The 23,718-nt window shown below is 37.3% G+C and overlaps 1 protein-coding gene across 1 annotated transcript; it reads right to left on the bottom strand.

The window, feature by feature from the left end:
• Positions 1 to 13,718: 13,718 nt before the first annotated feature.
• Positions 13,719 to 23,553, bottom strand: LOC127430893 (plasminogen activator inhibitor 1 RNA-binding protein-like). Its single transcript, XM_051681032.1, has 8 exons — positions 22,767 to 23,553; positions 21,854 to 21,962; positions 21,603 to 21,752; positions 19,172 to 19,243; positions 18,985 to 19,068; positions 18,678 to 18,843; positions 18,266 to 18,454; positions 13,719 to 18,081 (listed from the first exon to the last, which is right to left on the bottom strand). The coding sequence occupies exons 1-8, from the start codon at positions 23,005 to 23,007 to the stop codon at positions 18,037 to 18,039; spliced, it is 1,056 nt and encodes a 351-aa protein (XP_051536992.1). The 5' UTR covers positions 23,008 to 23,553; the 3' UTR covers positions 13,719 to 18,036.
• Positions 23,554 to 23,718: the final 165 nt, after the last annotated feature.

Here is a 23,718-nt window from a genome sequence, read left to right on the forward strand (position 1 = left end):
ATGATATAATTTTCAATTGAAACAATTAAGACCTAAAAAGAAGCAATAGTGAGGTAAGCCATAGTCTAATGCTACTTCCACAATAACCTGTTTTAGTTTGAAAACTCTGTTTTAAGTTTCCTAACATCATAGTTTTTAAAGTTTGCGGTAATACAGAACGTTTTCAAAGGTCTCCATTTTCAGAGATGCTACACGACTTTAAAGTCTGAACAGATTTTAAAAATACTAGGTAGCCTATCATACACTTACAAACTTTGTAAATGGCTACAGATAAAAACTGGCCATTCACATTAAATGACTGAAGATCACACACTACCTGACTGTCAAGTTTATTCAATCCAATCACAAACTTGTATGGAAACAAACATGTACAGAAGCATTGCTGTTACTGTTGCTGCTACTCTGTGTTCTGAGTCATGAAAGACAAAGGCCAAACACATTTGGGTGTGGCCTTGTGTGGGAAGACATGGTCTCTAGAGACAGCAAAGCGAGTTGGAGGTGAGTGTTGTTAAAAGGCAAAGCAAAGTTTATTTATATTGAACATTTCATACACAATGGTAATTCAAAGTGCTTTACATAAAAAAATTACAAGATACATAAAATACATTTTAAAACCAATTTAGAACAAGAAATGACAAAAAAAAAAAACAATAATTAATTATTAAAATGAATTTAAAAAGGAAAATTATAAAATGATACAGAGATAAAGTGATACAGCAATCAGAAAGTGCAGAGCTAAACAGATGTGTTTTCAGTATGGATTTGAATTTGGCTACTGTTGTAACACATCCTACCTCCTCTGGAAGCTGGTTCCAGCTGCGGGTGGCACAATAGTTAAACGTGGTTTCACTTTGTTTTGACTGAATCCTCTGTATTTCTAACTGACTTGATACTAATGATCCGAGAGGTATGTTAGGTTTGTATTTACATCAAGCATATTCATAATGTATTTACATCCTAGGCCATTGAGTGATTTATGAACTAGTATTAGTGCCTTAAAATCAATTCCAAATGGAAGCCAGCATAAAAACCTGAGGACTGGAGTTTTTTGGTTCAGGTCAGAATCCTGGCGGCAGCAGCATTCTGACTGAGCTGCAGGTGTCTAATGGTCTTTTTGGGAAGGCCGGTGTGGAGTCCATTGCAGTAATTCACCCTGCTGGTGATGAATGCATGAACAAGTTTCTCCAAGTCTGACTTGATACAAAACTTCTAATTCTCGCTATATTTTTTTAGATCATAGTAGGCTGATTTGCACTACCGGTCGAAAGTTTTGAAACACGACTGAAATGTTTCTCATGATCTTAAAATCTTTTGATCTGAAGGCGTATGCTTAAATGTTTGAAATTAGTTTTGTAGACAAAAATATAATTGTGCCACCATATTAATTTATTTCATTATAAAACTAAAATTTTATAAAAAAAAAAAAAAGTTTTTGAAATTGATGACTTGGACCAAATAATAAAGAAAAGCAGCCAATAAGTGCCCAACATAGATGGGAACTCCTTCAATACTGTATAAAAAGCATCCCAGGGTGATACCTCAAGAAGCTGGTTGAGAAAATGTCAAGAGTACATTTCTGAAAATTCTAGGCAAAGGGTGACTTTGAAGATGCTAAAGTATAACACACAGTTTGGATTTATTTTGGATTTTGTTTAGTCACAACATAATTCCCATAGTTCCATTTATGTTATTCCATAGTTTTGATGACTTTACTATTATTCTAAATGTGAAAAAAAATAAAAAATAATAATAATAAATAAATTATAATAAAGAATGAGTAAGTGTTTCAAAACTTTTGACCGGTAGTGTAGTTATTGCTTTGATTTGACTTTTGAAACTAATGTCAGACTCCAAAATGACACCAAGATTCTGGACTTGGAGCCAAGGTATGTGTTCACCTTGGGAAATTCACCTTTGTTGCCAAATACGATGACCTCTGTCTTGTCTTTGTTTAACTGAAGGATGTTACGACACATACAACTGTTATTTTTGTCAATGCACAGGCACAGAGTGTCTATGGGGCTGTAGTCATTTGGGGATAGTGCTAGGTAGAGCTGGATGTCATCTACATACCTATGGTACGCAATCTGATTCCTTTTCATAATTTGGTCTAGTGGGAGCATATACATGTTGATCAGGGGTGGTGAAAGAACTGAGCCTTAAGGGACTCCACACATCATGGATGTTCACTCAGATTGATGGTTGCCTAACCCCTCCCTTCAAGATGACTGACTGAAAAGACTGAAAATTGTCCAAGCAGCCATTTGAGTGTAAGAATTTGTTCAGCTGATTAAAAACAACTTTTCAGTTCCACTTTGAGTGAGCACTTGCTTTCCACTGCCTACTCACAATATGACTTCAGATTTAAGTCATGGAGCATCTTACACTAGGACATTTCCTCTGTAGTCATAGATAGTTGGATCAAAAATATCAAACATTTTGAATATACTGTATATGGGTAAGAAATCAGAGTCGGTACCCATCATATTCTAAACGATTTACTCTGATTGCCCAAAAATCTGCAGACTGAACCCGACAAGCCCGGACTTGTGCTGTCAAAACAATCAAAACTAGTGCTGATGAGCACTGACTCAGCCTGAATGCAAATCGGGGCTAAAATTGCCGTTGAAGTCATGTAGTGTAATCCAGCCTTTATCAAATTAAAAAGTGTAAGTGTGGTGGTGGCCTCAGGTCTTGGAAAATTCTTCGCCTAAACAAGCAGCACACTCAGAATATAAGGCTGCATCCACACTAATCCGTTTTCATTTGAAAACACATTGATTTGCCATCCACACTGAAACAGCATTTTCCTCCACTGACAAAGCTCTTGAAACACTGTCAATTACTGCATGGAAAACAACGACATTAGGAAACCAAAAACTGAGTTTTCAAACTAAAACTGATTAGTGTGGATGTGGAAGCCCATGAAGTCTATCTAGGAGAAATTAGGTTAAACAACAAGACAACACAATCTACAGTAGGTCTTGCTTTGGTACCTAGTACTTAGGCAGGGTTTCTACAGAGTTTTTAAAATCAAATTTAAGACCTTTTTCAAGATCTGAACAAATAAAATGAATACCGTATCCCCATACCAAAACAAACCCAATCAATCTCAAAATAAATAATGCATCACAGACTCTTATTTAAACTGGCAGGGGCACACATTCAGCATGGCCTTAACATTGCTTATCAGTAAAACAGGGTAGGATATACTGTATGCAAGTTTAAAATACTCAAGGCATGTTTCCCACACAAAAGATTTGCTGATACAATAATTTGTTGAAAGAAAGGCAATTAATCTGCTAATAGTTTATACAATTGTAGGGCTATGGGGTTGAGAAAATAATAATAAAAAAAAAGGTTTTGTGATTCATAGTGTGGAACTTTTAACTTTAAAGGTTGAAATACACTGGGGACTCTTATTTTGAAATATTTGCGCTCCACTGCTTCCAGCTGCTCATTCAAACATAAGAAAAATAAAACATACACTCCTACAATGATCTACAGTGTATTACAATATAAACAAAAGTAAACACTGTCATATTTCATCAACACTATATCATCATCAACAGGTGATCATTCTGATTAGTGATCACGTGTCATAAATTTCCGATATGGCCTAATGATTGCGAACTGCTCTGCAACAGCTGGGAACACTCACAAGCCCCCGCGTGCTTGGAGAAAATACAACAGTTCCACGTTTTCACTTTGAAAGATGCAGCGCATGCATTTATTGAATTAAACTGTATTCTTTTTAAGTTTGATAATCACATTAGGTCATATCACGATTCCTGCCTTTCCGCCCCCAAATTTAAGACCTCTTTAAATGATAATTAAGACTTTTGTTGTATCATTTATGATATTTAAGACTTTTTGTGACCTTACATTTTGGAAAACTGAATTTAAGACTTGAGACTTTTTAATGATCTGCGGGAACCCTGGTAGGTTTAAGGACTTAATGGTTCAAATCATGCTTCTCCTTAATTACAACCACAATTAAATCAATAGGGGTCTGTGTTATGATAATGGACAAAATGTCAGAGCTCTAATAATCGGCTGGTAAACAAGGACTAAACACCCACCTTTCATAATTTACTGAATCATCCAACCACACTTTACATCACATCGTGTCACACACATGGTCCCTTTCCGTAGGAAGGTAGAATGACCGTACTGGTATGAGCCAGTCCCTGATAAGCTTTCATTAATGCTTAGCAGTTCAGTGGGGTTTGTCAAGCATGGAATAAAATGCGGTCAGATGCAATTAGGCATCAGGAAAGCTCCGGTAATTGTATCATTTTCATCGTCAGCATGCTTTATTGCCCCACGTCTCTGAAAAGCAAGAGTCTGCAAATTATTGCATTAGAGCTGGTACTCATCTTGTGGCCTGCACACTGCTTGCTTATTAAAGTACCGTCAGTGCAGCCACTCAGAGTTGATGAATCACCAGCTAATCACCTCTCTTTGCCCTGCTCCATCATCTCCATACAACCTCCATCTACTTCCCTAAACACTCCAACCATTTCTGTCTTTTACCCATCTTGCCCTCCATATTGTATCGTGCGACACCAAATCATGAATTTCTCAAAAATGCGTTAAGTTGTAGTTAACTGACTTTTCACCATAGTGGCAACTATTCCTCAAAGGAATAGTTGACCCAAAAATTAATATTCTGTCAACATTTACTTACCCTTATGTCGTTTCAAACCCATATAACTTATTTTCTTCTGAGGAACACAAAAGGATACTTTTTGAACCATGCACTGGTTGCTCTTTTTCATGCCATTACAATGAATGGGACTGGAGATTTTAAATAAAAAAAATTAAAAAAAAGATGCAAAAGCAACATAAAAGTATCATAAAAATGGTTCATACAACTTGTAAACTACATTCCTAGTTATACAATAGCTTTGGGCGAGGGACAGATTGAAATTTAAACCATTATTTACAAGGGAAGCAGCGAGGTCTGATTTATAAACAATTATTATTATTTGTATCTTTTTAATGAATCAATTGAAACTGGTTCACAAAACGGCCTAAATGGTTTAATTCACAATGATCCAGTTCTCTAGTTAACAGCTCCCTGGAAAGACTATCACTAAATAAGGACTTAAATATCTGTATGTTTCTCACCAAAATCTATCATACGGCTTAAGAAGACTTGGAATATAGCACACAAATCGTATGGACTACTTTAATGTTGGTTTTTCATCCTTTTTGAACCTTAAAGGCTCCAGTCCCCATTCATTGAAAATGGAAGGAAATGAAATGAGCAACTAGAACATTATTCAAAATGTCTCCTTTTATGTACCACAGAAGAAAGTAAGTCATATGAATCAGGAACAACATGAGGGTGAGTAGATGACAGAATTTTAATTTTTGGGTGAACTATTCCTTTAATCAGAGTACTGAACACAATGTCGCATTACATTGTATCTTAATTTGAGAGAATACTTCTAATCCCATCCTAAATGGTCAACTGAACGGTGTCCCCACAAGGGGGTGAGTGCCCAGTGAAACCCAGTCTGAATGATGACTTGTAATTTTATGAAAATAGGCAGCGGGGAGACCTGGAGAAAGGAAATTAGATTTCCTCAGTCTGTCACTGGATAGACAGGGTCGCTGAGAGTAGAGCAGGGTTATGTTTTATGAAGATTTCTTTTTTGCAAGCTTTCATCACTCATGTGTCACTATTTAAAGAGTTCAAAAGAACTGCAGCTTCTGAGTCTAACGTCCCATAGAATGCTCTCTCTGCTTCCAATAATCCTTGGGTCATCTGTTAAAATCCAACCAACTGTAGAATCAATCTACACTTGTTTAACATCTTCACGAGAGTTACAAACAACAGAATTAAAGCTTCCAAAAGCCCATCAACAGGATTTTCACTTTCCTCCTCCTCTCTGTGTTTTGTCTGCACTGGCGCAATTCAATGCAACGTGTTATTCACTTTGAGAAACTGAAAAAGTACACAGGGGAAAGCAAAATTCATCCCACACAAAAACTGCCACCATTTAAGGCAGCATAAAACAGACCTTTCATTTTGATTTCCATCCCATCTGAGGAAAGAGCTATGATGTTGTTTCTTCAGTTGACATTTCCTTTGGATTTCTGTTTTTTGGATGAACACCAAACTCTTTTTTTTTGAGTGATCAACGTTCAATGGCTGCAGGTGCTAGCTCCCGCTGACAATGACAGGCCATTTCATTTTATGCAGCCCCACAGTGGAACTCCCGCACGTTCTTGCCATGGATGAAAGCATCATTTTCACTGGCCATCAATTTGCTCCAAGTTCCACACAGCAAGCACACCACCAAAAAGCTCTCGAAAACTCAGGAGCAAATCTCAATCCATCTGTTTGTTTGCCCCATGTTCGGCAAATATAAATTCCCAGGTTCAAAGCAGTGGGCTATTTTTAAGTGTATTTCTCCTCAACAAATAACAATGTCATGGTTTCCTGGAGGGAAGATTTTTTTTTCTAAAGCATAAATAACCTAAAATTTTACTGGTAAAGAAGTTAAAGGAGCTTTACGGAGCTTTTCATTATCATGGACATACTATAAAGGCAGAATCAAGTATTACAAATTATCTTTACTTCTTCAAATCTTACAAATTGCTTAGAATATCTAAAATGCTTCTGCTTAGATGCTATTATGTCACAGGCATCATTTTTTGCTGTTGGTGTATTTTTCTAAATATGTATGACTTCTTGCAGCAAATAAAACTATCACATAATCCTCCCACTTCCTAAGCAATATACTTTTATATTATGTTTACTTGCATTAACATGAAAAGGTTAAAAAACAGTGATGATTAGGAAAATAACTCCAACATTCTATTTTAATTCTAAGTGCCACATCTGTTACTTTGGCATAGAATACAGATAAAAGTTTTGACATCAAATGTTTTATTTAACTGTGGATCAGTTCAATGAAACGATGTCTAGAATTGGATTAAGAAACACTGTTTATATTAAAATCTTTAAAGGTATGAGCTTGCAAACACTATCTTAAGAACTTTAACACATTGTATATCTTGATTTTACGTGATTTTGTGTGAACACGCCACATGACTTGACAGCAAAGCAGCGCGTAGCAATATGGAGACATCATCAGTCACGTCTTGTCTAATGAATCTAAAGTTTACAGTTTGAAGATTGCTTACATTGTGCGTGCCGTAATGTCAAACAAAATAAAAAACTAAATTTGACTTCAGATTGGCCGCAGAATTGAGCAAACATTCAAATAAAACAAGCAAAAGCTAAACAGACTTAAATCTGTTCTGCTTTGTTGAATACCAAAAATGACAGGCTGAATTATCATCACATCTTCCGTCATTAAAAGAAAATGACCAATTATGTGCCCCTGTGGCTTCGCACATTCACATTTCAAAGACGTCAAAGAAACTCGAGTGAAAGCTTCATTCTCTCTCATTATCGAGTCTGAACCTGTCCAGTGATTTTTCTCATTTCAGCAAATGAAACATTTGTGCAGACATGTTGCATGTCAATATTCATTTGCAGAGAAATCCTTCTTCACAAGAACATTGTAAAGCAACAGACCTGAAACATCTGTTTGAAACATCTGCGTCTGTTATGTAAATTGAAAGGAAGAGTTTCTGATGGTCTCATAACAGATGTGATTACCACCAATCCTCAGAGTGCTCATATTCTCCATTTTGTTTTACAGCAGTCTGGCTTCTCATATGTATACTCTCATTTGATCTAAACATAAACGACTACAGGCCTCCACTATTTCACCATCCACAAATCATTTATTGTCTATTCAAAGTGACAGTGGTAGCACCACATGGACTTGCCTATTTCAGGTGGAAAATAAATCAACGACATTAGCACCATATAACCTGAACCAGTTAGCCACTCTTAGCAGGTGAAAAATAGGACCACACCAATATCCTTCCTGGCTTTGAAAATAAAATTAGTTTGAGTGTTGATGTTCTTTTTATATCCGTGCTTCAGCTCTAAAATTAATGCTTAAAGGGTTAGTTCACCAAAAATTTACATTTCCTCATGATTTACTCACCCACCTTGCATCCCAGACGTGTATGACTTTGTTCTGCTGAACTCAAATGAAGAGTTTCAGAAGAATATCTCAGCTCTTTTGGTCCATACAATGTAAGTGAATGGGTGCCAACATTTTGAAGCTCCAAAATCCACATAAGGGCAACATAAATGTTCTCCAGAAAACTCTGGTGGTTAAATCCATATCTTCAGAAGCGATATGATAGGTGTGGGCGAGAAACAGATCAATATTTAAGTCCTTTTTCACTAAATTCTCCTCCCTGCCAAGTCAATCTCCACTTTAACTTTATGTTCTTTTTGTGTTTTTGGTGATCTACATTCTTCATGCATATCACCCCTACTGGGCAGGGAGGAGAATTTATGATAAAAAATTACTTAAATATTGATCTGTTTCTCAACCTCACAGATCATATCATGTCTAAACACATGGATTTAACCACTGGAGTCATATGCATTACTTTAGTGCTCTCTTTATGTGAATTTTGGAGCTTCAAAAGTTTGGCATCCATTCACTTGCATTATGGACCTACAGAACTGAAATATTCTTCTAAAAACCTTAATTTGTGTTCAGCAGAAGAAAAAGTCATACACATCTGGGATGCCAGGAGGGTGAGTAAATCATGAGGGAATTTTCATTTTTGGGTGAACTATCCTGTTAAGCTCAATTGGTTCTTAAGGTCTGAAATTAACCAAGGCTTGGGACAAAATGCCTCATATTTAAAATGTAGGGCAAAAAATGTCCTCATGTGGAGGTCCTTTATTTATAATCTCTTATCTTCTATAACATTTGGTATGTTTCATAATATTCTATTCCAGTTATGGGCTTCAGACCCCACATTGACCCATGTGCATGCATTTGCTGTCTCAAGAGTTGAGTGTTGTTGAAAGTAGGTTATAAATGTTTGTATATATATATATATATATATATATATATATATATATATATATATATATATATATATATATATATATATATATATATATATACATACATATATATACATATATACATATATATATATATATATATATATACATATACATATACATATACATACATACACACACACACACACTTATTGGATATATTACAGCTATAATTGTTCCAATTGAATTTGACAAATAACATGTTTTTTATATGGTCATAAAAATATGCCATCATGAAGGCTAAAAAAGGGTTTATTTCAGACATTAGTTCTTACAAAATATTTGTCACATAAAGGAACAGCATAATTCTTCTTTATTCTGGTAGGACTTGATATTTAAGTAAAAATTACATCAAATAGTGCACAAACTGTCCAGTAACTGGTTGCTATCTAAATGCTTGAATGTGTCATTGTAACACAAGGTCATTTCTTCAGCCATGACCCAACAGTAAAGGCTCAGCTACCAGGAAAATCAATTAATATAATTTTCAAAAGTTCACTGTAAAGATGTTTGTGGTGATGCCAAGCATGGATTTGCAAACAGCCTCCGAGTCTCCGTTTGACGGGAATAATAATAATGTTGAACAGCTGCGATTTTGCATTGGCTTATTTGGTGAGCATTAACTAGAAAACTTTCCAAGAAGTCAAAGGCAGCAGTCGAAGGCACTGCTATGTTCTTCCCCTCAGACTGAGCGGTAATTACACTTGCAGCCCAAGCCACATCACAGACAAAACAGAGAGAGAGAGGGAGAGGGGAAAAGAGAGGGGCAGAGAGCTGTATTATAAGCTGCTGTCTCACTACTAATTTCAATTAAACAGTCATCATTAGCAAGAGCCACACTCTCCTGTGAATTCCCATTTACTTTGTTTACCTGCAGTGGTTGAGACATACACACACACACACACACACACACACACACACACACACACACACACACACACACACGCACTTAGCTGCACACTGGCAAACATACTTTCACAGAGACACCATACACATCAATACCAATACATTTCATATGCTCGGTCCCTTCTATTGATGTTTCCGCACTATTTAGAACACGTCTTTAGTCAAAAACAACCTACACTAATTGTACAGGTACAGTCCCTCTGGCATAGCCTGGAGTTAAGTGCCTAAATTAAAGCAACAATGGTGATAAATCAGCAATCAATATTTCTCCAGAGCCTGGGAATGGGATCGGTTTAGAAGTCATGCCTAGTTCATGTCCCTGTACTACCAGTAGAAAGAATCTGGCCCCAGCTCCATTTTTTTCAAATATCAAAACTGAATGATTTTTATGACTTTCGATTCTGTTAACGGTTCTTGCACGAGCATCTCTTACACCGATGCGGACAGAACGGCGCATCAAAATCCTCTGTCAGCGTTTCCCGAATTGTTACTTAGCGGCGTCGCAACAGCACTCTAGAATCTACAGGATGAAACATACAGCGCAACTAGTGTGGTCCGATTCCCAAATGAATGACAATTACAAGCCCATTCTTTTGAGTTTAGAACGCGAAACACATAGCGCAACCAACGTAATTTGATTCCATACTTAAGACGGTTCTTTTGTATCTACAACGTAAAACAAATAAATAATGCTTTTCAAATGAATTACTTTTATCAGCCAGTGTTTTCAGTTAAACAAAAACATACCGAATTGCACGTCATTCATTTCACCATGTCCAACTCTTGAGACTTCAGAGTAATTACTGACTGGTTGTTCTTACGACAATGTGTAGAAGATATGAGTTTTTTTGTAATTAGTGGTTTTTTATAAAAATGAATGAAATGTCTTGTGCATAAAAACCTTTTGCAAGAATCTGTTCTATAAAAATGTTAAATGATCTCATCATTTGGTAAAAGACTGCTGAGGGCAGTAAATATAAAAAGAGTTGCCATTCATATTTTCAAATAGTTCTTCCACAAAAGTACTAAGAGTCAGTTAAGAACCGGAATCGTTAAGGGGAATTGAAATAGGAATCCGAAGTGTAAAAAATCCTGTTGATTTTCATCTAGTCCAGCATACTGTATATGATAACTCCTTCAATACTGTAAAAAAACATCCCAGGTGGCACCTCAAGTAGTTGGGTGAGAGAATCTGATCTAGGCAAAGATTCTATTTTTTTTTTTTTTTTTTTTTTTAAATTGAGTCACTACATAATTCCCATACTTCTATTTGTGTTTTCATAGTTTTGATTAATTAACTATTGTTCTAAAACCAAGGAAATTGTAAAAATAAAGAACGATAGTGCATGAGCACACATCTCACCTCCCTCCTATTCCTGCCCAAGTTATGGGTTGTTTTTCAAGTATTTTTAGCCATATTCTTTAACGTTGAAGTGGCTTACATACTGTAAGCCCGCCAATGGACCACACATTCTTCTTTCATTGCGTGGCAAAACACTTTGCATCTCTCATTTCAGAAACACTAGGGAATCACCAAATACAAATCCTCCGAAGCGGCAAGTCATTGTGGCCCACTGTGATCTGGAGATCTATGTGACCACACTCGATGGTCTGCAAAAAGATTCTCACCCAGACAAATTGGCAGCGGTTTGTGTCGTCTTGTCATGACCCATTTGCTATGTCAATATGCATCTTACTCACAAAAATATGAGACAGATACCCCAGCATCTGTAATGGTGCATTTGGGGATGCAAAAAAGGTGTTGGTGATGCACTTCTGACATCTTTCTAAAAAGACATGTAAAAATACACTCCTGTTCATACTCTAGCAATAAAACAAAACCCTGCTGAAACGAACAGCATTGCTGGTCACACGCATATGTTGTGTTTCGGATGCTGGTGTACTAGAGTCCCTAGGCTTTTTATCTAGCTAAACCAGAAAGACTGACTTAATCAACAAGCTTCAAAAGAAAAACCATGCCAGTCAACCAGCTAGATCAGCACCAAACCAGCATAAACCAGCCTGGACCAGCATGTAAATTCACACTGGTCTAAGTTGGTCTTTTCAGCAGGGTATTGTACATTTTAACAATGTTACAAGACTGAACTTGCATAATATAAACAAGCAACCTCCATTTTAGATAATGCTCCTCTAAGGGAACTTCCATATGTAAACTTCACTTGAGCTGACCTGAACTTTATTACCTCACCCCACGGTCTTATGTTTTCAATTACAAAGGATTAGCAGTGCTTTCCTCAGCCAGAACATGCTTTTCTACATTAGAGTAACTGATTCAGGTATTCCATGTCTGAGCTCCAAGTATACACCCGCTTTTTGCAAAAGTATACACCCAAACAAAATGAAGGATAAACAAATGTAATGCCTCTATAATGCCCCCTAAGCCTCAGGAGAGATTTATAGGGCAGGTGTCCACCGCACCACCCACTAGAACCATCACAATGACCTTTACATTTCATGGGAACTTTGGGTATAGCCTCAGGATGCTGATAATAATATAACAATATAGGGCAGATACTGTATATTCGCATCCCTCAGGCCAAACCTGCCATACATATGCATGTACCAAACAAATTGTCCTTGACCTATAACTTACATATCCTGTGTCACTAAAGTCGGATCACTAATGACACATACATACCGTCACATGCCTGCACGTACATATAAATACACACATCTGGTTTTTGCAGAACATTGCTTATGCACAGTTAAAGGGATAGTTCTCCAAAAATGAAACTACTGTCATCATTTACTCACCCTTATGTTTTTCCAAACCCGTATGACTTTCTTTCCACCGTAGAACACAAAAGGACTTTCACTGAATCTCTTTTGCATACAATAAAAGCAAATGGTAACTGAGGGTGCCATTCTGCCAAATGTATGCTTTTGAGTTCCACAGATGAAAAAGTCACATAGGTTTGGAACAATGAGGATGAATAAATGACAGAAGTTTCATTTTTATGTGAACTATCAATTGGTCCATGCCATTAAGAACTTGTGCACTTTGCCTATACCTTGTAGGTCAATGCCCGGTGATAAATGTGGCATAGTTAGCCATTTCTGACAGTAAACACATTAAGACAAAGCAAGCGTGCTTAAGGGCCCTTTGAGTCTCTACTGTACAGAGTGTGTGAACTAATTAAACAGTCTCACAGTGTGCTGTTTGGAGTACACTGCCATAACCTGTCAGGGCCATGTTGTATCACACCACAGGGAGATCAGCAGTAGACTAACAAAGAATCACCTGAGAGCATTTATCCACATTCAATAAGCTAGATGATGTGGCAGGACTCGGGTAGGTCAGACCACACACTGTCTGTGAGCTGAAAAGACAAAAAACAAACTGTTGTACAGGCACCTGTCAAGCTGCAAATTAGGGAAGACTCGTGGGTGTTTTAATGAAAAAGATTACAGAAAGTCATTTAAACACCGTTCCTGAAGTATTTTAAAACGATCTAAGATATCTAGAGAAGCCCATCTCTCTGGTACTGGAATATTAATATTATATTTTGATTACCGGTAATCATATGTCAAGGTAGTCACTTTCATCACAATGACAGAAATTAGAAGAACCATAAAGATATGAGTTGTACTTAAAAAATATCACGCTCAAATGCAGCCATGGAAACGGGAGCATGAACATAGCTCGTATTTGTCTCCGAGACAAGAAAAACACATTCAAATTTGTGGATTCTGAATTTGATTTTCTCTAACATAAATAACAGTTTGCTTTAAGACATCGGTCAGCTGATAAACAATTTTTACACTTTTTAGTAAAATCTACTTAAATTACATGCTTAATAGATGACACTGAATAATAAGATGGGATATGAGAACATTTTATTTCTGTCTTTTGACAGTATTTTTGTCTTTTTAAAACAGTAAAAATATCTAAACATCCTTAAATATGATACATTTTAGACATAGTAAGACAAATACTTGAAGGAAAATTTAATACATTTCTCTTGTTTTAAGCACAAATCTAAGAATTTAGCAAGGTTTAAGCTTCAAACTAGAAAACAATTTGCCACTGGGCTAATGAAAATAAACAATATCTTGTTTTAAAGACGTAGCTATTTTTTTTTTTACTGGAAAACATTTTATATTTGCATAAAGTGTAAAACAGCACTGCATCTTAGACTGAATTTTTAATGTCTGTAATTCTATATTTTCTGTCAACATCTATGGACATCTCATGCATATGTTAATAACTCACAGCGATGATGAATCTTACTTGTTGCTTAAATACATTTAACATAGTATACCCAATCGATACCAAGAAGGCCAAATTGTGATGGATGCACTTTGTGCCGACACAGCGCTCTGAACTCTGCAGGGTAGAAAGCTAAGAGGTCCCTTAGCTACTGAATTAATAATGAGCATGGGTACTGCTGATTAGCCCACATCTCTCCCCGCAGGGCAAAAATGACCCTTGTCTTAACAGCTCAAGAGCCCTGATTGATTAGCTCCTCATTATTAATAGATAAGGGTTAAGACTTTGATACGACTGGCCTGTTTTAAAATACGCATCACACATTATCAAAGGTATACGAAAATAGTACAAAATATATGCTGCATGCATACTAAATTCAGCACAAATATAGTCAAGAATACCATTTGCTAACACTTGTTACTCTTGGTAGCTAAAATCATTCAGTTTGGTCAAATTTCTTCACCCACTAAGTGTGAGATGAATGAAACCAAGCCCAAAAGCACAATGTAGTTTACCAGACTCTGTTTCCTTAGTCGATGAGTCTCAGTAGTACATGCTCTGCAGGATTCAAGGCTGCTAACAGTACTAGCCTTAAAGCCGTAATCAATATGTTGGGTTTGCCACTTTGAGATCCACAACTGTTTACCACGGAGTCCAACCTTGAGACACCTAAAAAACTGAGAATTTTAATGAGTAAGAGAAGACCCGTATGAAAAACTGAAATCTGTATGGATTAAGGCAAATCTTAGTACAGGTCAGGTGCAAGTACGGTCAAAGGGTCTCGTTCTCTAAACACATGTACAATTGTGTAAAAATCTGTGCAAATGTTATGGAGAAATTATGATTATGAAGTCAGCACATCCATTTTTTTTCTAAATTTAGATACATTTTTACACCAACTTAAATCACATGTTTGCAAAATCACAGACTCCTGGGGACCTTAAGGCCAAAGTATATTTCGGTTGTCCGTGTTGCAGATCGGAACGCACACAACTTCGGCAGACATGGACAGTCCTTGTCTGTGCGCAATGTCAACTGTATTAAAAGAGTATCAACAAAGCAGTTACAGGGAGCATGCATTTTTTTGAATGTTTTGTGTAATGCCCTTAAGTAGAAAGGGTTAATAGTTTGGGAATGTATTAAGATAAATACTAAATGCGGGCAGGCATGCGTGCTCTCATTTAGAATAATCCGGACTGATCAACATTAGAACTACTTTGAGAGAATCCTCCTGTTGTGAATCCGGTGGAAATTTTGCAGAACAGTCTTTGTGCACATTAAAACAATTTAATTTTAAGTGAATGAGAGACCCAATGTGGTTTTGTACTTTCCACTTAAGGCAATTCAAATATGTTGCATCAATCACAAAAGATGTGACAATGGCAGTTTCATTTTGATATCTGCACACAGTAGAAACTGACTAACATTTAATGAAAAGTGAGAAAATAAAAAAACAAAAAACAACGAAAGGGGTGGTCACACTAGGCTTTGAGCATGCAAAATTATTTCAGACACCGCAACAGACCAGGATAGGATGTCACGCGGGAGGGCTTCTGGTTTTAAAACAATTATATTCAAAATGTTAAATACACCATGTCCTCGCTTTCCTACAACAATAAGAACACATAGCTTTTAAACATGTATCCTTTGCATTGGTCAGTGTGACATTTTGATCTTCTAGTGGTCACTCGTATCACTTATATTTGCAGGTCAGAATTCAACAAACTTTTGAATGCAGCAAAACAATTTCCCTGCATGAGTTTGCGGTTCCGGTCTCCTGCATTCAAACACATTTATATGGGAATGAATGGTGCGCAAAGTGTAGTGTGACTGTCCCTTGAGGATTTTAAAGGTCAGCTCAGATCATCTCAGAATGCTTACAGGACCTGTGCTATCATCAAGCAAAAGTCTGGATCATTTTGATCCAAGAGTTCTACTGAATATGAAGGAAATTAAGATCCCACTTGATTTATCCTAACATTTGTTCAGGCATATATAACCAAAAGGTGCAAATGCATTTTTGGGGTTATACCAAATTCAACACTTTACTGAATTAATATCAAAGTGCCTGAGACCAGCAATCAATCACCATTTGTTTTCTGTGCCCCAATGAATCCATATCAATTCAAAAAAGTTTACAGTTAATTAGTCATACACCGTTCTCAATCTCCACAATGTCCCCTTGAAGACAGAGGGAAAGAAAAAGCTGGTAGGGCTGACATGAAAATATAAGATGCAAACCAAGATAAAGAAAATGTTGGGCTTAGGTGCAGAAAATATTGTGTACACATCCTTCCAATAATCACTGCTTTATCCATCTGGAATCAATCTGTCAGCTACATTGAGCTCATGCCTGTGTGTATTACACCAGCTCAACACAATCTACAGAGAAAAATAGCCATGAGAATGCAGAGAGAACACTTAAGCCTAACATTTACAATCACCTCAATGTTAACCCAGCCGCGGGAATTTGGCCCAATCCCCTTTAAAAAAAAAATAAATAAAAAAAAAAAGAAAAAACACTCTTCAAAGACTTAAACGGAGTGTATCATATGACTATATTAAGACAAGACTTCTATAGCACAAAAGAGTAGGACAGCAATCAAGGGAGGCTGAAAGAGGGAAAAAAAGAAAAAAAAAGAAAAAGATTTAGACAGATGTGAAGTGTTCTCACAATTGTCCATTTTCTACAATGAAAAATTTGATTCCAGAGTTCACTTCTTTGGTGTGCTAGTAAAAATGCTCAGCACAATTGGGCAGGACAGGGCTTCAGTTTCTTTTGTACAAAACTGACTATATTGTCTAGCAAACTGTCAGAATCTATAGAGATGCACAGTGAGGGAGGAAACAGCTCACTGTAAATTGAATTTCCCTTCACTGTATGTCTAGCAGTGAGAGATTCTATCAACAGCCAAGCACTGTGATGTTATGAAGGAAACTTGTCAACCCCCAAAAATAAGAAAAGGGCTGCTTGACAAAGACTTTTAGACTTTATTTATCAAACAGTAGGATACACATGACATGGTGTCAGTGAAATACTTTCAAGATGTCTCTCCATGGCTTAGTGTAGTGTGCAATAAGATTTTTACAGGAAACTACAAAAGGAATAACCAACAAACAGTAAAGCAGCAAGGCACCGATTTCAGTTATTCTTTGGGGTATTCAGCCCTCTGGTGGTCAAATGAAGTACTGTATTGAGAAATGCTGTGATCAAATAGTTTATGAACTAATGTCCAGCAAAACCTGTAACTTGACAAGTTTCAATATGCACCAAGAATGTGAAAATCACCAAAAACAGAAGAGAAAGTTAAAAGGAAAAATTACTTAAATATTGATCCGTTTCTCACCCACACCTATCATATCGCATCAGAAGATATGGATTTAAACAAGAGTCTTCCGGAGTACTTGTGTTGCCTTATGTGGATTTCGGAGGTTCAAAATTTTGGCACCCATTCACTTGCATTGTATGGGCCGAAAGAGCAAAGATATTCTTCTAAAAATATTCATGTGTGTTCTGCAGAAGAAAGTAAGTCATGCACATCTGGAATGGCATGAGGGTGAGTAAATGAGAATTTTCATTTTAGGGTGAATTAACCCTTTAAATGTTGCACAACATCTGTGCAATCCTATGCACAAGGTTCTTTGTCTTCGAACAAAGTGTATCCCATAACACTTAGGGCAATAAAGTGTGTTCTCAACATCAGTAAATGCATTCATTAATTTTCTTACTTTAGAACAATCTTTCCCCAGCCACTTGAAACATTAAATCCAAACAAGTGCAGAACTCTTGGAATGATACAGTCGGATCAATGCAAACAAACGTCTTTGCATATTTTTTTATTTTTGCCAATTTCAAGAGCACTTTCCCCATTTCAGTGTTACCCTGACAGGTTGCAGAACAGTTTGAACTTCACACTCTTCCTCTGAATGAGCACTATGCCAGTGCAGGGAAATCCTCTGGATCATCTGGGTTTGGAGCCTTAGGAAACAAAATAATTTAGCCCCAAACCACTGCAATGCATGGAGTCTCACACAACATTAATATTTAACATTTAGTTTCAATTCCTACCTTGCAAAGTCCTTAAATTATAAGCCTTGCATTTCACAGGACTGTGTATTGGTTGCATCAGAAAATGAATGCCCCAAACAATATTAAAATTTACCACTTCATATTTTTGTGGAGATCTTTGTGATGGCATGGAGGGAGCCCCACGGCCACGACCGCCTCGTCCACCTCTCCCACCGCGAGAGGGCCGAGCCAGGATGCCAAAGTTGATTTCCAACTGACAAGTGATGTCATTGGTCGGGCGGCGGAAAACCACATCCTCATCGTCAATGCCATTATATTGTTTCTAAAAAGAATGATGGCAAAATTAAACGGTCGTTATGAGATTAATTCAATCAAAAAATGAATGAACTTTCTTGCTGGAAAAATAAATAGTACAAATTCCATAAGAGCTCATCTGTCTCACAAAAGATAAGCCAGTGCGCTGCTCTGCCTCATTCTGTACCTCTGGAAATGCTTCAATAAAATTAAGGCACATTAAAAATCTGCATCCAGAAAATGACTCTTACCTCAAGGAATTTGGATTTATGAATCACCACAGCCTTTGATGGCATAGCAGAGTCTGCCTTACGAATATTTAGCTCCACCTTGGGCCTGCTTTGCTCCTGTAAGGCCTTCCACTCATCCAGTGTCATCTCTATGGCTACCTCAATCACTTCCTCAGTCTCAGAAGGCCTGCAGGAAATGAGGAAGCATACAAAACCATCCATTAAGAACCATGAGCGGAAGTTCCAAATACATAAAGCTAGATAATATGATTCACTGTCAAGTATCATGTGCATAACAAAATATTCCTTGAAGTTGTGTGAAATGGACCTGTTTTCTCCATCAGCCTCTACTGCCTCGGGGGTCTCATCGGTTTCACAGACCTGTTCGCTAGGTGACACCTCTTCAATTTCACTACAAGAAAAATGAAAACCATTTCAAAAGAAAAATCACTAATAATGTCATCCAAACCTGTGAGATAAGAGTTTAAAACTTGGTATAAAAAGTGAAACTTCACCTCATCTGGTCTCTCATAGAACCCCAGTTGCGAGAGCCACTGCCACTACGCTTCTCTTCGGAGCGGACACTCCTGATTTAAAGTAACATCTCATTTATTATCAGAAATTGTGTTTCCTTATCATCTTGGAGGGAAATTTGACCAAAAAAAAAAAAAAAAACAACTCACCCCATGTCATTCAAAAAATGTGCACTAGATTCCAACTCTTCTGAAGCCATATAGCTCTGCGCGAGTAAGGTTTTCAAGATAATAACGAGTTAAATTTTGGTCTGTTCATCACACAAAGCCATTCAGAAGACTTGGAATTTAGCAGATGAGTCATATGGAGTATTTGTATTATACTTTAGGTGTAAAGATTTACAAGTTTCTCCTTTTGTGTACCATGGATTTAAAAAAAAAAAAAAAAAATAAAAAAAAACTTGGTTTGCAATGCCAACAAGGTTAGTACAGGTGCATCTCAATAAATTAGAATGTCGTGGAAAAGTTCATTTCAGTAATTCAACTCAAATTGTGAAACTCGTATTAAATAAATTCAATGCACACAGACTGAAGTAGTTTATGTCTTTGGTTCTTTTAATTGTGATGATTTTGGCTCACATTTAACAAAAACCCACCAATTCACTATCTCAACAAATTAGAATACATCATAAGACCAATAAAAAAAAATCATTTTTAGTGAACTGTTGGCCTTCTGGAAAGTATGTTCATTTACTGTACATGTACTCAATACTTGGTAGGGGCTCCTTTTGCTTTAATTACTGCCTCAATTCGGCGTGGCATGGAGGTGATCAGTTTGTGGCACTGCTGAAGTGGTATGGAAGCCCAGGTTTCCTTGACAGTGGCCTTCAGCTCATCTGCATTTTTTTGGTCTCTTGTTTCTCATTTTCCTCTTGACAATACCCCATAGATTCTCTATGGGGTTCAGGTCTGGCGAGTTTGCTGGCCAGTCAAGCACACCAACACCATGGTCATTTAACCAACTTTTGGTGCTTTTGGCAGTGTGGGCAGGTGCCAAATCCTGCTGGAAAATGAAATCAGCATCTTTAAAAAGCTGGTCAGCAGAAGGAAGCATGAAGTGCTCCAAAATTTCTTGGTAAATGGGTGCAGTGACTTTGGTTTTCAAAAAACACAATGGACCAACACCAGCAGATGACATTGCACCCCAAGTCATCACAGACTGTGGAAACTTAACACTGGACTTCAAGCAACTTGGGCTATGAGCTTCTCCACCCTTCCTCCAGACTCTAGGACCTTGGTTTCCAAATGAAATACAAAACTTGCTCTCATCTGAAAAGAGGACTTTGGACCACTGGGCAACAGTCCAGTTCTTCTCCTTAGCCCAGGTAAGACGCCTCTGACGTTGTCTGTGGTTCAGGAGTGGCTTAACAAGAAGAATACGACAACTGTAGCCAAATTCCTTGACACGTCTGTGTGTGGTGGCTCTTGATGCCTTGACCTCAGCCTCAGTCCATTCCTTGTGAAGTTCACCCAAATTCTTGAATCGATTTTGCTTGACAATCCTCATAAGGCTGTGGTTCTCTCGGTTGGTTGTGCATCTTTTTCTTCCACACTTTTTCCTTCCACTCAACTTTGTTAACATGCTTGGATACAGCACTCTGTGAACAGCCAGCTTCTTTGGCAATGAATGTTTGTGGCTTACCCTCCTTGTGAAGGGTGTCAATGATTGTCTTCTGGACAACTGTCAGATCAGCAGTCTTCCCCATGATTGTGTAGCCTAGTGAACCAAACTGAGAGACCATTTTGAAGGCTCAGGAAACCTTTGCAGGTGTTTTGAGTTGATTAGCTGATTGGCATGTCACCATATTCTAATTTTTTGAGATAGTGAATTGGTGGGTTTTTGTTAAATGTGAGCCAAAATCATCACAATTAAAAGAACCAAAGACTTAAACTACTTCAGTCTGTGTGCAATGAATTAATTTAATACACGAGTTCCACAATTTGAGTTGAATTACTGAAATAAATGAACTTTTCCACGACATTCTAATTTATTGAGATGCACCTGTATATGGCAAAATGTTCATTTTTGGGCAAACCATTTCTCAACATGACAGCAATAGACCTTATTTACAGTAGTGCCATATTTGATTTTTAATGGGAATGACAACAAGGCAGTGAGGGATAGACGTAAGGTCTCTTCAATGGGCTGTTCTGCAGTTTAAAGTGTTTTTGGATCGTTCCAGGAACAACACATTCAAAAAATATATATATTTTCAAGAACACCCAGTTGACAAAAAGCTCCAGACCACATGAGTTGTGGAATATCAGATGTGTTCTAGGAGCTTTTTGCAGCTTTATACCGTGCGTGCCATTGAAGAGATGGTATGTCTACCCCTCACAGCCTCCTTGTCATTCCCATTAAAAAAATCAAATATGGCGCTACTGTGAATAAGGTCTATTGATCACTGCTTACGTTCTGTCACTGCCACTATGCCTTTCAAATTCCCTCTTTCCCCTCTGGTCAAATCCATCATTGGATCTTGGATATCCTGGGCCTCGGGCTCCTCGTCCTCTTCCAGTAGCTCTTCCTCTATTAGCCCTGTCCAACACATCATCCACTGGCCTTCACAGAGGAAGACAGATTAAGGTGAATTCACATTAATTCAGGCAGGATTATAAATAAAAGACAAGCCACCTTATTAGTACAGAATTAGAGACCTTTACCTCTCAACCGAGAAACTAAGGGGGGTGTCGCCAACATTGCATTTGCGCTCAAAAGTCACACGTCTTTCAATTTGTTCCTCAACCTCCCCATGAACAAGACGCACTTGGGCTACAAATAGAGATACAAATTACTGAATGGGACAGTTAATCCAAAATTAAAATATCATCCTTTACTCACCCTCATGTTTTTCCAAACCCATATTACTTTCCTCCATGGAACACAATAGTAGATTAGACAAAATGTTAGCCTTAGTCACCACTCACTTTTATTATATTGAGGGGGTTAGATGCAATGAAAGTGAATGGTGACTGAGGCTTACATTCTGCCGAACATTTTTTTTTTCCCCGCATTGAGAAGGAAAGAAAGTAATAAGTGTCTGCAACAACTTGAATACACAAGTAGATGTATTTTAACACTTTTCAAACCTAAAATAGTCATTGACCCTTATGTCCCAAACCCATACGAATTTCTTCAGTGGGACACAAAAGGAGAACGTTAGCCTCTGTCACCATTCACTTTAATTGTATGGGGCGGGAGAATGAAAGACACAATGAAAGAGAATGGTGACTGACCCTGTAAGTACGTATTTGTTACATTAAAGTTAACACATACAGGTTTTGAAACAAAAGGGTGAGTAAACATGACTATTTTAATTTTGGGTGTACGATCATTTTAAATAGTGACAGTTTAATTTAATTTTGGGTGAACTACCCTTTTAGATAGTGACGGTTAAATTTTCCTTTAAAAAAAAAAACAAGCGACAGTTGTTATAAATTAAACTAACATAGGTTTAAACGATTCTGAATAAAATAAATGTATCGCTAATTTATCAAAGGCATGTTTACAGAAAATTATTCGCCTTTGCGTTGAAAAAAAGTACCAAACGCCATATGTTGCCTGTACTTCACCCACCTTGTCCACCTCCACCCGCGGAAAAAGCGATTTTCCTGTCCATTTGAGACTCTTTTTTTCCAGCTTTCGTGGTGGATGAAGTTTTCTTTTGCTCTTCTTTCTTCTTCTTTTGCTGTTTTCCCACCTGCGCCGCGTGTAAGATGTCAAAAGGGTCGGACTCATCGTCGAGCAGCTGGCCGAAACGATTAGTCACGGCGCATCCATATCCCTCATCAGGCATCTCCTCCACTAACTCCTTCATCTTTCTCGATTATTTCAAGCGAAGTGAAATAACCGATTTACAAACGATTTCGATCATGGAAGGATCGCAAATACTCAAGAAGGTTGCTTTACAAAGCGCCCATAGATGGAAGTATAATCTCTCAGCACCAATTAGCATAACCGTCAGCTGTGACGTTAAGCTAATTGAGTTCAGGTATATTTATAAGCAACTAGTCTCCGCCCCGGAAGTCTACATAATTTTCAGAGTGCGCTCATGAATATTAAGTTCTGTTCAACCAACCAAATTTATTTGAAGTCATATTATATAAAATTAGCTGTCGGAGCCTCTAATGCCTTATACATTTTATTGCCCGCATACTGAGAGGTTGAATGTTTTTAAATGATGACTTTGTGAGCAACACAATTCTAAATCTATTGTCATTCTATGACAAATAGGTAACATTTGTATACATTCCCGATGTCTTGATGCATTCCTATCTCTTTGACACACCCCTTAAATTTGACCATAAAGTTATAAGAAACACTTTCCAGTAAATAAAGATGCATTTTTTAAATATTTGCTATCATAAACTAAGTGCTGATAAAGTATTGGTAGTTCATGACACCTAATGTCAACAAATACAACCCCGTCCAATGTCTCTTATAAGGCCTACCATTTTAAAAGCCTTTATGGTGGGAGCACACCTATGCCTTAAAATCCTGCCTACATAGGCAGCTCACTAAATTTTAG

The sequence above is a fragment of the Myxocyprinus asiaticus genome, chromosome 40 (assembly GCF_019703515.2).
Source record: "Myxocyprinus asiaticus isolate MX2 ecotype Aquarium Trade chromosome 40, UBuf_Myxa_2, whole genome shotgun sequence".
NCBI lineage: Eukaryota > Metazoa > Chordata > Actinopteri > Cypriniformes > Catostomidae > Myxocyprinus > Myxocyprinus asiaticus.